At 42.0% G+C, this 15,804-nt stretch overlaps 1 protein-coding gene across 1 annotated transcript in view; it reads right to left on the minus strand.

Annotated features, from left to right (window-relative positions):
• IPO5 (importin 5) overlaps positions 1–13,447 on the minus strand; it is a 45,210-nt gene extending 31,763 nt beyond the window's left edge. The window contains exons 1-6 of the mRNA XM_084226568.1: positions 13,314–13,447; positions 8,177–8,257; positions 2,710–2,902; positions 2,124–2,226; positions 1,750–1,846; positions 628–732 (exon numbers count right to left, since the gene is read on the minus strand). Coding sequence (XP_084082694.1) covers positions 628–732; positions 1,750–1,846; positions 2,124–2,226; positions 2,710–2,902; positions 8,177–8,257; positions 13,314–13,397 — 663 coding nt within the window. The 5' untranslated portion in view covers positions 13,398–13,447. The remainder of the gene's footprint in view (positions 1–627; positions 733–1,749; positions 1,847–2,123; positions 2,227–2,709; positions 2,903–8,176; positions 8,258–13,313) is intronic.
• Positions 13,448–15,804: the final 2,357 nt, after the last annotated feature.

A 15,804-nucleotide genomic window follows, 5' to 3' on the forward strand; every position in this document is an offset into this window, starting at 1 on the left:
AATAGGCTTGGTCTGCAAACATAGATAACCTTACACTAGAATTTCAACTTTTGCTCAAATTCACCTATCCAAGAGATCTAATCCAGCCTCTGAGATTACATGTAGCTTAAAATGGCATTTTATTTGCAATTTCCTAATTTATCAAACAACAAAGATCATTTCTACAGACTTTTGTTCTCAGTCTGAGAATCTATGTTCAGAAAAATTTTATGCTTTCCTCTACAGAGAAGAGATACAGGATATCACAAGTCCATGAATTCCCCAATTACAGATTACTTCAAATCTCAGGGTAGCCCATATTTGTATTTCAATATCATGGTTAATTTAAAAGCTGTATGATTTTGACCTATATACCTTACAAAGAATTTTAACTCATTTATCTCTGTAACACTGTGTAAGTTGATCAGCACTGAGCAATTTTCCTTAAAACCCTATCAAACATCCTCTATTTGCAAAATTCCTTATAAGTCTCCACTTCATCTTGCTGGCAACTGCTATCTGGCTAAAAGGGTCAGTTAATTCAGGTCTCAGCAAAAATTCACAGACTCGCAGATCAATAACTTACCTTTGTATATGGTCAATACAGACAGTAACGGCACAGTAAGTGTAACTTTTTTGGTTTCTTACCTGTAAGATTCCAGGTAGCAAGTCTGCAAAATGTTTAAGAAGGGGAGCATTGAGCTCATTAGCAAGCACAAACGCAGCTGCAGCTCTAGCAGACAAAGTCTTGATCTAAAAGACACAATTGAAGAAATAAATGTGGGAAACTAGTACTGAAACATGCCTTTGTTACTTTTTAACATGGGATTTTAAATTTTCCTTCAAATTAAGGTAAAGTGATAATGAAGACCTTCAGCATCTACATTTTCTACAAAAAGTTTATCATACAAGGTGGCAAGTAGTCCCTAGTTTTTGCTTTTTGTTTTGGTGGTTTTCATTTAATGAAAGAAAAGAGGAAAAAACCCTATTGTTTTCAACTTCTATCAAAACTTCAAATATGCACGCAAGTGTCATTCTCATTTTTCAAGAAGTGTGAGCTAAGTGTTTAAGACATTTCTCTTTAAAGGCATGACTTGTGGTACTTTAGAAAATGTTATTTGGTCCACTTTCAAAGGTCAGAAAAAGCAATCCTTGGGGGAGCAGCAAACTGAACCCATATATCACAGCAGGGTTTCCAATCCTTGCCCAGCATTTTCCATAACAAGAGAAACATTTTCAAATACAATTCTCTGCACAAATCAATTAATCTGAAGCCTTCCAGAAAACAAGGCTTGCTTACACACCCTTAGAGCAAAACATGCACAAACAGTTCAAGGAGCTGCTGCATATTCAGAATTTTGAGACATACCATGTACCATCTACATACACTGCATGTAGAGAGATGACAGACTTACACTCTTAAACATAAAGGCCAGAAAGAGAATTTAACATGGAGTTTCTGACCCCTCAATGCTGCTGGCTAAAACCCCATCTGCCTGGGGCCACTGCAACTGGGTTTCTCCAAGCACAACTAGGGAAGAATCCGGGCCTAAACAATGCAGATATGAGCAGCCAGTCAGCTTTAGGACCACAAAAGGGTCTGAGCCTTTGGTGCGCAGCAGGCACAGTCAAAACTCTATACGTACATCATTTTCAGGTAATGCAATTCTCTGGTTGAAATCTATGGCTTAATCTTTATATTTGAGACTACTGCACTGAGTTTCTATGCTCAGAACATATTAAAATCCCCAAAGAACATAAAGGTCTTACTGAGGGATGTTCCTGATCTTGCATACACTGAACCAGCATTCTCTTAATGACATCCAAATAGTGCTGCTGTTGATTCCCAAAAATCCCAGGAAAATTCCTAAGGATAAGACCAAAACATTAATAAAAATTGACACAAGGTTAAACTTATCCTAAGGATAAGACCAAAACATTAATAAAAATTGACACAAGGTTAAACCAGTATTTCAAACTTATCCATTGTTTAAGTTACAGATTTTAATTGTACACGTTTGAGTTAAGTAAGCTATAATACAAGAAAATAAATGAAATAAATATGATTGCTAGTTAATTACGTTGTGACAGTTTTTCTTCCATTTTCAGACATGATTAGGCTATCCTACAAAAATGTGGCTTACCAGAAAATATGTAGAGCAGCCTCACGCAGTCCCACATTCTGAGAGCTGACAGAGTCAAATAAGAATTTCAGAACTTCTGGCCACTGGTTGTTGCCATCTTCATCTACATTAAACACAACAAAGTTAGAGGATAAGCAAACTTCAGAATGGTGAGATATCAGTGGGGCAGGAAAACCAGTCATCACTGACTCCCTGATCTGAAGATGTACCTAAGTCACAATGTAAAACATTGTGAAATGTCTAATCTAAAAACATTCCATAACAGAAGATGATCTCTGTTTACTGCTATATAGCACCACTCAAAATAAGAAACTGATGCAATGTTCAGCATAATTCATGACAATTTACACAAAACTGGATTTATAAACCTTAATACAATCTCACCTAAACTTGAGCAATTTAAAAAGCAGAGTTTAAGAATCTTATTTTCATCTGGTCAAGGATAGTGCAAACAAATACTAGGTTCTATTATAAGCCATGGAATTAGTCAGTACATCATGTGCAAAAGCCTAAGCAGAGATACAAATACAACCACTATCAATACATAAACATTTTACTACAGTATCAACTTATATAAATAAAGTACCTATTAAATTTCTCGCCAATTCAGCGACTATGTCACATATCTTCTTCCTCATAGTGGACTGCCCTTCACACTGGATAAAGAGCAGCAATTCACTCTTGACTGATGTCTGATCCTCAGGTGACAGAGCTGGATAAACTTCTTCAAATGCAGATGACAACAGGCGGCGCAGAAGGACAGCTGCCATCTGCCGAGCCTGTTAAGGAGAAGTGTGTGTGTGCTTAAGTGTTTGACATGATCATCATGCTCCTACAAGGGAGCATCAACATCATGCTTCCAAATGACACTTCCATTGTGTGGAGTTCTTTGGTGAATGGAATACCTCTCAAGCAACAGATGACAATTATGATAGTGAAAAAAAAAAAACATAGTAAAGAAACATCAGCTTACAATCATGTTTCTGACAATTACAGCCCTTCAAAGAAATAATGACAGTACTGAGGCATTCAGGTTTCTTCTATAGCCAAACCTCAGAAATATTTTGTGGCAAGTTAAGAACTTAGCTGTGCTATTGAAGGATCTTTAAAGCACAAATTCTTTCTATTTTAAATGGCCTAATGAGGTCATTATAATCCAGACAGGTTTTTCTGGATTAAAAAGTGACTTATGGGGGCAATTTTGTCAGATAATTAACCTGTAAACCCTCTTTCACATTCTCAAACAACTAAACCCAAATCCAAGTCAAAACAAAGCTTTTAGTGTTTTGCAGGCCTATGATGAAACTTTTTTCTTGAAACTTGAACTTAAGCACAGGAACCTCAAAATCACATACTACAATCTTGTATCCTGTATGTGTACACCTATTTTGTAACAGTATCATTTACATATCCATATTAATTTACAATTGTACAAGAACAAGAAGCAAAAAATACCGCAATTCAAAATTAATAGAGCAACACATGTAACAAAACTTTGTGTGCGCTACATTCTCACAAAAAATAATCCAAACTCAATTTTTTCCTAAGATATTCTTATTTAATGTGCACATGAATGACACAGTTTCATTTATAAGCCTTTGAAATTCAAAACTCTTCAATGAGCAGCAAAAGTAATCAAGTTCAACTTCTCGATAATGTTACTATGACAGAACCTATAGATGTGAAACACAAACTGTTTCAAAATGTCAACTTCTAACATACCCTGTAAATATCAGGTATTGCTAAAACAGCACCCAAGATACTATTTTTATGTTCCCCAGTCTCCAGACTCACTGCGTCTTTTTCTAAACTACACAGCTCTCTTCTGTACAGCTAAAGAGTGCTGCACTCAAAGTGTCTCTGTACCAGCAGAAAGAAAGAAATAGAACTGGACCCAATTCTTTATCATTCCATATCTCCTCCCCACCCTCTCCAGTGTGGGCTAAGGCCACCACATATGTAGGATTAGCTCTTCCCTAGCTGATGTAAGGAAGGCAGCAGGTGAACAGTCACAGTGCCCACCTGTGCTGTAGTTCCCATCAGAAGCCAAGATTCTCTAGCAATAGGCTGTCATAGGAGAATGTGAGTTCAGAAGGACATTCTTCCCCCACTGCTGTGGGAATCTCATTAACAATGTGGCCAAAAGCTTTAAGGGTACCAAAATATAATGATATCTTTCTTTCTCCCATCCCTTGGAGCACCAATACTGGGAAAGATTAAACTTTTCCTCATTAGTATGGTAAACTTACATAGAAATGCCTTGAGAGGGGAGCGAGTTCACTGGGACTAAACAGGGCACAAACTCTGGTGTTGTCTTCCCTTACTCAAGGCATCGTGTTTCAGTGAGGATTTCCTGACATGTGATAATGACTGAAGTCCCATTATATTATATTCTTTCATAAAGTACTAACAGGTGGACAGACAAGGAAGAGAGGTGAAGACTACATGCTTTATGAAAACAAGGATAAGAATTTCCAACTCTGAAGAATTTAAAATATTAGAAGACTGATAAACAGACTGATTGCAAAGTAAAAACACAAGTAGTAAGACATACAGAAAGACACAAGACCAGCACTACACAAATTATCTCCTGGTTATGGTTACTAGCTTAGGAAAAAATCCCCCAAATCCTTAAAGAAAATCTAAGTGTTTTAAGGACTGACAAATGGGCTACTGACTTCTAATAATAAGAAATGGCACATTTTCCTCAGCAGATACTCACTTACATAGGAAAACTATCATTGTCGATTTAATTATGACAAACATGGCTGAATTAATGGCACTTCCAGGGCTGTTTCCTCTACTCTAAGAAAGAATATATGTATTTTTCACACACCCCAAAGGTTCATTAAGTTTAAGTATTTCAAAATATGTACTTAAACAAGCGTTTTAAAATTCTGCAATTTAGTAGCAATAGCTTTTAATGAGGAGAGGAACAATATAAAGCATACATCCCCAAAGAAGGAATTCCAGCTACCAATGAAGCATAAAGAGAGCACATTTTTTCCCAGCGTAGGGTCTTCTGCATGTCTAAATTACCAAGATGCTCACATACAACTCAAGTGTTAAAGTTATTAATATAAAAAGCAGTCATAATACTCAATTTCAACATACTGCTACTGATTAGTAGAATTTATAGTGTGTTAAAAATGTTTTAGTATTTTAGGGATGACAGAAATAAAGCACAAGACGAAAATCAATTTGCTCAGCAGGATAGCAGCAGAATTATGAACAGCAATCTGGGATGCCATGCTCTCCACTGATATATATTCAAAGCATCCATGTAACCCTACATATTTTATAAGAAAAAGTTTGACTATCTTGCATAGCACTGTCACACTGAATTTTACTTCTGTTTTATTGTTCAAGTCCTCAAGGAGGAAAACATGGAGGGACAGAAGTAAAGAACATTTAGCACATGGTTCAAAGATGGACTTGTCATTCAGAGATCTAGTCCTATGTGGAATTCAAAGCACAGAGTGCCCAAGATCCACAGACAACTCAAAGGCAGAACTGTGGTGCATCCTTGGGCTGGCTTCCTTCCCAAAGGCTAAACAGGGAGCTGTCCACAACAGCAGTCTTCAAACTGAGAAATGCATCCCTTCATGTGACAATATGGGCAGAGGTCTGAAAGAGGTCAGGGCCCTCCAAGAAGGCTGTGAGTACAGCAGAAACAGTTTTGCAGAGCATTTGTTATTTTACTAGTCATCTCTAAATTAGGACAAAATCAAAACCTGCCAATCCAGAGTTAACTAAGAAAAAATAAATGTAGGGGAAAATGCAGAACTTTAGCTCCTCTCAAAGATTCATGTGGTAAATCAAAACTGCAAAGTAACAGCCTAAAATATTTAAGTCCTAAAAATAAAATAAATAAAATCAATTGTGAATATCACCTTTCTGTACAGCCCTTTAAAATGCAGTTGTATAGGAAGTAGTCCTAATTTCATAACAGTGAAACTACAAGTGCAGGAAGTACAGAGAAGCCCCTCCTCACACTGAGGTGTACAAACATACACATCACCTGGCACAGAAATGTTCTAACTGCTAAGTCAGATGCTTCCCTCCACTTCTGTGAACAGTGTTACTTTGCTATTAGAAAAGTACGAAATAAGAACAGAGGAAAGAGGTGAATATTTCCATAGTTTAGACATCTGGCTAGGAAAAAACCCGTTACACAGTAAGTTAAGAGAATTATTCCAAATCTAGCTTAATGGTGTTTTCTGTGTCAAATACAAGGGGTACTTGGGAGCACGATCTGCATCCCTGCTTCTCAATTTAAATGCCAAAATTACTGGGTTGCAGAGGCAGGACTTCCCCAACCGCTGTCTGAATAGTCCTACAAATCTTGTACTCTCTCCAACACAGACACCCAACTCATGCAAACAGGATGGAGTATTTTCTTCATCCTAGTCTTCTTGCAAGGAGGTAAAGCAATACAAAGGCTTCAAGATGAAGAGGGATCTGAACCCAGCTTTCACATAGCCTGGACAAGGGACGTTTAAAGTTCTGAAGCTCCTTCCAGCGTCCTGTGTTTGGTGGCGCTGGTACATTCAATGAGCTCAGAGGACACATACCAGGCCCAAAGCTCTATCCACTGGTGACATGCAATATTCTGCTCAGCATTTGGATCTCTATAAAACACATGCAGAAACTACCTGTTGATACCAGCATCATATTAAACATGCACAGAATGCTTCCCAGCACAGGCAGTGTTTATATGCAGCATTTAGATTGAGCATGAGGATTACTTCACTTAGGCTCTAATTAGGCAACTAAGTAGTTGGATTTACAGGGAAGAGGTTGTAGGTTTTATTAATCAGGATTTTTTGAGTCCGGCACCTAATGCTTACTTATGGTAAGAGCTAACATTTAAATGTTTCTTTGATTAATCCATTGGTAAAGTTAAATGGCAAGATATTCTACAAATGTTAGCCTTTGATGTCTTTGGCAAGAGTAACTTCTATAGGTGAAAAGTTTTTTTGTACTTTGCAAGTCAAAATCCAAGTAACTGGCAAGATTCCTAAGTTTTACACTGGGGTATTTCCTTAGCTGATGTAAAGGGAATAAAATCAGCAAACACATGAAACAAGTATTTATCTGTACTTATTAGTAACACGGCTCTACAGTTTTCTGTCATTTGAAACATCTCAAGAGGAGCAAAAAGGAAAACTAGACACCTCATGCAACCAGTTGCTAGTATAATATTGAAGGAGTCTGTCAGAAGAACACAACATTGTAGATCAATAAGCATCAGTACAGGTAAACTGAACTTTCTTAGTATTAAAAAGCACAAATGGCAACTAACTCTAAATTGAATATAGTCTGTCAGAAGAGACTGTTATCCATAGAGAAAAAGCACACTTAAGCTCTTATAATATTGTTCAGAAATTGCTTAAGTGACTCTTAAATTTGTAATATCTTGAGAGCTTAGTAGTTCCTTGATCTGCATATTCAAATGAATAATAGTTTTACCAGTAAGTACTTTAACTGATTGCTAAAGTTGTGAGCTTACAAAACTAAGGAGTAACTAGTAGATACCCTTACTTTATTCCCAGATTAAAAAAAAATGTATAATATTTAGGCTACTCTCCACTCATTCCATAATACTGTCAGATGACTTAAGAAGCACTGTAAGTTTCAGACAACACACAAGTTTAATATATTTAGGCATGGGACTCCGAGCAGAAATCACTTCTCAACTGTCACTTGAAGAAACATGACAGTAAGTCACATATTAGTTATACATTTAATGGAAAATAACACTCGTTAAGCAAAGCACACAACAGAAAACAATGGAGACTCAAGCAGTTGCTTATGAAAAAACTAATCCTGAAACTAAATATCCTGCACCACAAAGTCTCAGCTAATGAATTGGGCATGCAACAATCAAGACAAAAAGAAGAGTGATCCCTCTACAAATGTGCAGTAAATTAAGATACTTCAATTAACACCAAACTTGCTCATTTATTCCAAAATGATCAGCACTGATTTCTTCCCCTCTTCTTCAAGTCCCATTAAAGATCTGCACAAAATCCAAGGTTATTGAGCCATACCTCCTCGGGAGTAGCATTGTTCCTGATTGCCTGCAGGAGGTAAGTGATCTTTGATGGGCCTGGAATAGTCTCGTAGGTCTCCTGCATAAAAAGAGATGCAGCTTATTGTAAACATTTATTAGAAAGCATGTGTTAAGCATTAATATGAACTGACTCTCCTTTCAAAACAATATTAGTATCCATCCAGTTTTAAAAAATAATACAGCAGAAAAAAGAAATGAAACTTATCAAAATAAAAATGTATGACCTATTTTAATAATGAGTAAAATCTTAGTTATCTGGTAAGATCTGCCATACTGGAATGATCTACATATGCATGGCCACTTAGGAGATTAGTTACAAAATATAAATAGAACATAAACTCATAGAAATACAACATACACCAAGCATGTCCTACTGGGAATCTATCATAGCTTTTATCATATCAAAGAATTAAGAAGTTTGGAAGCCTGAGACCAAGCTGTGACCAACAGGTTAATAATCACAGACTAATGTATAGTCCAAAAATTGGATCAGTTCTGGTTTTGAATCTTTTGAAAACTTTTACAATGTTGTGTGGCAGCCACGTCTCAACTATACATTCTGAATAAGAACGCCTTATTTTTAAACTCCTGCCTGAATTTCAGAAAGAGAAGCTATTTAGTCTCCTTAGGAAAACCCTCTCAACAAAATGAGAAGTTTAATAAGTTCAGTTACATTGTCTTACATGCTTCTGGCATGCATTTTATACATGTCTCCTTTTTTAAAATTATATTGTTACTTAGAAGCTAGAGTGAAAATACAGCAAAAGAACTTTTGCTATCCAAAACATGGTATATGAATGCATTTTGAAACATTTTTTTTTTAATATATTAAACCTCTGGAGGTAGGAGCAGCAGAATCACAAGCTAAATAGCAGCCCCTCATAACATCTAGAAACAATTCTATACTTAGTAATTCTGAGTTACTTTTTGCTGACAATCTTGCATATTAATTACTTCACCCTTTCCAAATATTCATTTTCCCATCCTGAACTCAAGGAATGAGCCTATTCTACAAAGCTCAGCTTCATTTCTATCAGTTCTCCATCTGCCTACTTCCTATTTCCAACTCTGCAGTAGCTCCTTCCAGTACTCTAAAAAACTCTTACACACCTTGATAGGATACCTGCTATGGCCAATTAAGCATTTAATATTAGACATCAACTTCCTCCCTTTCTGTACCTGCTTCCTAGTAGGCCTTCTTCAAAAACTGAATCTGAGAGAATTTCATATTCTCTCTAGTTGCCAACACACACTCACATAGTCAATGAGACTCAGAATCCCCAATGAATCCCTGCATTTAATCTAATCATTTCACAGAGACTGCAAAATTAAATGAGTTTTAGGGTCAGAATAGAAAGTCTTTCTCAGATTAACCTCTCCCATGAATGTATATACTTATACTGCACTATTATCTACACATCCAAAAACTAATACAGAAACACAATGGTTCCCTAAACCCAGGCCCAGCACAGAATTGTTATGATTTCACAGACAACTGAAGCACAGTAAAGGCTGGCTTCCCTCATGTCAATTCTGATAACCATAAAATTCTATTTTGAGTTGTTTGTTTAACTCACTAAAAATGGCCAGCAACCTAAGCAGTTGTTCAATGGTATAACTGTCAATTCTGTAAACTGGATTCAGAGGATGCTAAAGCCAAGGGGCACAAGGAATACATACTCCAACACAGAACCTTCCCTCTGGGCTGGTGGAAGACTTCTTTGCTGGCCCTACCCATCTTACTACCAGCCTTGCCTACACTCTAACTATGTAGCTAGATCCAGCTACATCTTACTGTATTCTTTAAGTTTACAATTAGTTCCCCAGTTATCTTATATAGAAGTACGAATTTCTCACACACCATGACCAACTTTCATAACGCATGCAAGAAAGTATCTATCCTCTACACTTGCTATTCTTGTTCTCCCAAACCTGAGAAATGCATTTTTAAAAAGAGCATAAAATCACCAGAACAAAGTAAATAAAAGTTTCTCTATTAGAAGACAGACACACTAGTAAGAAGACAGGTTTTTAGAGTCAACAGACAACACTCCAGAATGGATGGTAAAATAAACCAACCAGATTTCAGCCGACTAGTCAGGTTAAGTTATGAGCATGCTAGCTCATACACATAATCACAGAATGTTTTGGGCTGGAAGGGACATTAAAGACCATCTAGTTCTAAACCCTCTGCCAATGGGCAGGGATACCTTCCATGGACCAGGTTACTCAAAACCCCAGCCAACCATACTTCCAGGAATGGGGCATTATAGCTTTTCTGGGCAGCCTGTTCCAGTGCCTCAACACCCTCACAGTAAAGAATTTATTCTATATATCTAATCTAAATTTGCCCTCCTCAAGTTTAAAGTCACTGCTCCTTGTCCTATCACTGCCTGCCCTCGTAAAAGCCCCTCTTCACCTTTCCTGCAGGTCCCCTTTAGGTACTGCTCTAAGATGCCTCCTGTCTTCTCCAGGCTGAACAATCCCCAGCCTGCCTTTCACAGAAGAGCTCTTCAGACCCTCTGACCATCTTTGTGACCCTTCTCTGGACCCACTCCAACAGGCCCATGTCCTTCTTGTGTTAGGGGACACAGAGGTAGACCCAGTACTCCAGCGGGGTCTCACAAGAGCTGACTATAAATATACAAATTCATACACATCTATCGAGTTTGGAGTCATCAGGCTTTCTTCCTCACCCTTTTTTTTTTTTTTTAACATCTTTTACTACAATCCTCCCAAACAGGATATGACTACATCTCTACTAAGTTCAATCTTCAGCTGAACACCCTTCATTCTCATTTCAATGACCAGACCTATTTGGAATAACCTGCTTAGTCTGCTTAGTTCCCTGTCTATCCATTTCTCATTCAGACTGGTTTTCACTAGATACAAATGAAAACCTGCTATTCAATTTATCTGCAGTTATTTGAATCCTTTATGTATTCAATATTACCTTCCAACAGTAAGTACACTTTGAAAAACTGATTGGACTATGCCAATGTTTAAAACAAAGTATGCTTCCTGTATGATTTTAGGAAGCAAATATTTTAAAGGTTATGCAATACTTTTATTCAAAAAAAATCTTACTTCAAGGAATATACAACTTAAGTCAGTCTAGCTATACTGTAGAGACAGATTTGTGTTTCTAGGTGAAAGTTCATTAACCCACCAAGAAGACTAAGTGGGATTCTTCACAGCCATGCATGGTGGAAAAATGAGAGACATAAATTGACAACAGACAATAAATTGAAAAAAGGAGGTTCAGACTGGAAGAGGTCCAGATCTCTCTGTCCTAATGAGGACAAGTCAAGCAGGAGTGAGTAACTCAAAGAGCTTGTGCAGTCTCCATTCTTAGAGGTTTTCAAGAGTCAGCAGGACAAAGCCCCGAGTGACCTAGTCTGACCTGATAGCTGACACTGCTTTGAGCATGGCAGACCTCCTGAGGACCCTTCCACTCTGAATGATCATAAACCATAAAATAATTTGCAGCACACCTTGGAAATATTCAGAAATTAATGACAAATTCAGCATAGATAAGTAAGTAAAAAGTTATGCTACTCCTTGTATTTTTTATAGGAAACCAACAGACTTGAAAAACTTGGTATCTATCATGCCAATTAGGGTTTCTTATTCTGATTGACCATAGTGCATATGTAGTAAATAAATACATACTTATGAAGATTAAAAAGAACTCTAACTCAGTTTCAAGCAAGTTTCTGACAAAATATACCAGTTTTAAGAATCTAAGCTTTAGAGTTCTTACCCAATGTTTTATTTCATAGGCATTGTGACATAGGTGCACAACGAACTTGCTTTGATACAATTCCAATAAAGTTCAAAATTTTTTAGAAATGTTTTTAGGTTATATGCAGGCAGCTGAGAAGAAAAAGAAATTCAGCTCCCAGAGAATGGCTTCCATTGCAGCTCTATGTTCAGGAATGTGGGAATAATTCTTGCTGACTCTCTAGAAAGTGCAATTATCAAAACCGAACTTCACTAGCTTTCTAAAAATGTATGTCTCGCCTCCTTCTCACTCTGGATTCATATTTGAGGAATTTTCACTGCTGCATCAGGAATAATGCTTTTTATTCTTCACCAAACAATGCGCTGAACTCTGCTGACCGCTGGAGTGATGAGAGCGATAAAAGACCCGATGCAGCCATGCAGCGGGAATTCATGCTAAACCTAGACGCTGGTATTTAATTCAACAGGAGAGATTCCCCACCAGGCTTGACAATGGAGCCTTAAGCATGACAGAGAGAAAGAATTAACGTGGCTTAGCCGCCACAAAGAATTTCAGCTGAAACAACATGTCTGAAAACTTTTTGCTGATAACAAGAGAAACTCAGCATATTGAAAACACTTCTTTTGGGTGAAATACTTCTTAGCTGACGAAACACTTGAACACACACGGGGCCGTTCCGAAAAGTTAAAAAAACCTAACTCCTGTGTGCTGTGAGGCAAGAGAGAAGGACCTCGGTCCCGCTTCTGCCGGCCAAGCTGGGGCGGGGGCACGGAGCCCCTGCGAGGGCCGCTTCGGGAGCGCACACAACAGCGCTTCCATCGCGCCAGGCACCCGCTCTGACCTCCTTCGGGAACCGCCTCCGCTCCCGAGCCACCGAGAGCCGGCCCCCCCACGCCGCTGCCGCCACCGGCTCGTGGCCCCCCCTGCGCGGCGGGGCCGCGCTCCGTCACGCCGGGCGGCTCAGGCGGAGCCAGCCATGGGCAACGGGGACAAGCAGCCCCTGGCGACGGTCCCACACGGGCCACGGGGGGGGCAGTCTCGAGGCGGACGAGGGGCGAGAACGGCGCCGGACACGCCGGGGCGGGCGCCGAGGGGAGTAACGGGACCCTTCGCGCCCTCACGGGCCAAGGGCCGGCGCGGGCCCTGCGCCCGCCAGGCAAAACGGTCGCCACCGCCCGGCCCCGCCGCCCCGACCGGGGCAAGGCCCGGGCCGCCCCGGCGGCAGCTGGTGCCGCTGCTCACACGTGGGGCTCGGCCGGCCCCGCCGCCTCCCTGCCCCCCTCCCTTCCTCCCTCCCTCCCGCCCTCCGACGAGGCCCGGCGGGTCTGACAGGCCGTCTCGGCGGCCGCTGACGCGGCGGCCCCGTTACCTCGGCCTGCTTGCGGACCGCATTGTCCGGGCTGAGCAGGTTGCCGAGGAGGGCGTAGAACTGCTCCTGCTCCGTCGCCGCCATTGCTGCGAGAGGGAAGGAGAGGGAGGAAGGGGGAGCGCCGGCCGCGCCGCCGGCGGGGGAGCGAGGGGCGGGGCCGCAACGCTAGCCGCGCTCCCATTGGCCGCGGCGCACGGAGCCTCGCCCCCGATTGGCCCTGCCTCCCTTTGACGTCCCGGCGGCTCGGGGCGAGGCGGGCAGGCGGGGAGCGGCGGCTCAACCGACCCTCAATGGGGGTTTGTCTCCTCGCGTGTCATTGGTGCGCCGCCGCGCCGGGGGCGGGAGCCAGGGGCGACGGAGCGCTCTGATTGGCGAACGGCTCCGGCAGCCCCGGCGGGATTGGCCGGAGCCGCGGTCGGGCGGCGCGGGCAGGGAGGGGTCGCGCCGGGACGCGGAGCTGGGGCCGGGCCGGGGGAAGGGCCGGGAAGGGGAGGGACGGAAAGCGCGGGAGATCGCGGGGCGTCACCTCCCAGCGCTCGGTGACGTCGTGCTGCTGTCCCGCCACAGGGAATCAGTGAGTCACAGATCGGGTCAGGTTGGCAGGCACTGCTGTGATATCTGGTCCCAGCTCTCTGGTCAGGCAGGGTCGTCCTAAAGCACAAGGCACAGGACTGCAGGGAGACAGTCTTGAATATTTCCAGTGAGGGAGACTCCACAGCCTCTCTGGGCAGTCTGTTCCAGTGCTCAGTCACTTGCACAGTATAGAAGTTCATCCTCACGTTTAGGTGGAGCTTCCTGTGCATCAGTCTCTGCCTGTTGTCTCCTGTTCATTGCTCAGCACCACCGAGCTGAGCCTGGCTCCAGCATCGTGGCACCCTCCTTTCAGATACTGATAGACATTAATGAGATCCCCTCTCAGCCATCTCCCCTCGAGACCAAGCAGGCCCAGCTCAGTCAGCCTTTCCTTGTAAGAGAGTTGCTCCAGTCCTCTCATCCGCTCTACTGGACCATTCCAGGAGCTCCATATTTCTCTTGTACTGAGGAGCCGAGCACCGGCACAGCACTCCAGATATGGCCTCACCAGGGATGAGCAGAGGGGCAGGACAACTTCCCCTGATTTGCTGGGATTGCTCTTCCTAATGCACCTTAGGATACCATTGGCCTTTCTGGCCACAAGGGTGCCGGCGGCTCATTGACAGCTCGTTGTACACCAGCATTGCCAGGTCCTTCTTTGGAGAGCTGTTTCCCAGCAGATCAGCCCCCAGCCTGGGGGTTATTCTTCCCAGCTGCAGGACCTTGCATTTGCTCTCGTTGAGTTTTAGAAGGTTCTTCTCTGCCCATCTCTTCAACCCACTGAGGTTTAAATAGATTGAATAAAACTTAATTACTATTCCTTTTGATCTCAGGGGATATCACAAGTTCATGACATGCAGGGGGAGAGGCTTTGAGCATTATCCTGATCATTGGTGAAGGGCTCTGTTCAGCCAGCTCTTTGGGACGCAGCTGTGGGAGTGGCTGGCCAGGTCAAGTATCTCCTTCTACTGTGCCTTGGCTGTGCCCAGGGAATGCCAATGCTTTAAAAGCAGGACTCAGCCAGTCAGCTCTGGTGGAGAAGGAGGGAAGGGAAGGAAGGGAAGGAAGGGAAGGAAGGAAGGGAAGGAAGGGAAGGAAGGGAAGGAAGGGAAGGAAGGGAAGGAAGGGAAGGAAGGAAGGAAGGGAAGGAAGGGAAGGAAGGGAAGGAAGGAAGGAAGGAAGGAAGGAAGGAAGGAAGGAAGGAAGGAAGGAAGGAAGGAAGGAAGGAAGGAAGGAAGGAAGGAAGGAAGGAAGGAAGGAAGGAAGGAAGGAAGGAAGGAAGGAAGGAAGGAAGGAAGGAAGGAAGGAAGGAAGGAAGGAAGGAAGGAAGGAAGGAAGGAAGGAAGGAAGGAAGGAAGGAAGGAAGGAAGGAAGGAAGGAAGGAAGGAAGGAAGGAAGGAAGGAAGGAAGGAAGGAAGGAAGGAAGGAAGGAAGGAAGGAAGGAAGGAAGGAAGGAAGGAAGGAAGGAAGGAAGGAAGGAAGGAAGGAAGGAAGGAAGGAAGGAAGGAAGGAAGGAAGGAAGGAAGGAAGGAAGGAAGGAAGGAAGGAAGGAAGGAAGGAAGGAAGGAAGGAAGGAAGGAAGGAAGGAAGGAAGGAAGGAAGGAAGGAAGGAAGGAAGGAAGGAAGGAAGGAAACATACATCTTGTCTTCATCAAGAAAGAATTGTGGGCAGGGCTAGGGAATGATTTTAAGCGGACTGAAAACTCAGAAGGGCCATAAGTGAAGATGAAATATAAAAGCAAGCATGCTTTCTAGTGTGAAGTGCACTCCTGTAAATGTCCTCAGAGCTCAGCTATGTGGATTAGGTTTGTACAGCTTGTTACACATTCTGGAGGGCCTTTTGGATGTCTTCTTGAAATAGGCATGATTTTCCTGCTTTTTTATCACCTGTAAACAGGTATGAACTTCAGTAACATTG

The sequence above is a fragment of the Fringilla coelebs genome (assembly GCF_963513975.1).
Source record: "Fringilla coelebs genome assembly, chromosome: 2".
NCBI lineage: Eukaryota > Metazoa > Chordata > Aves > Passeriformes > Fringillidae > Fringilla > Fringilla coelebs.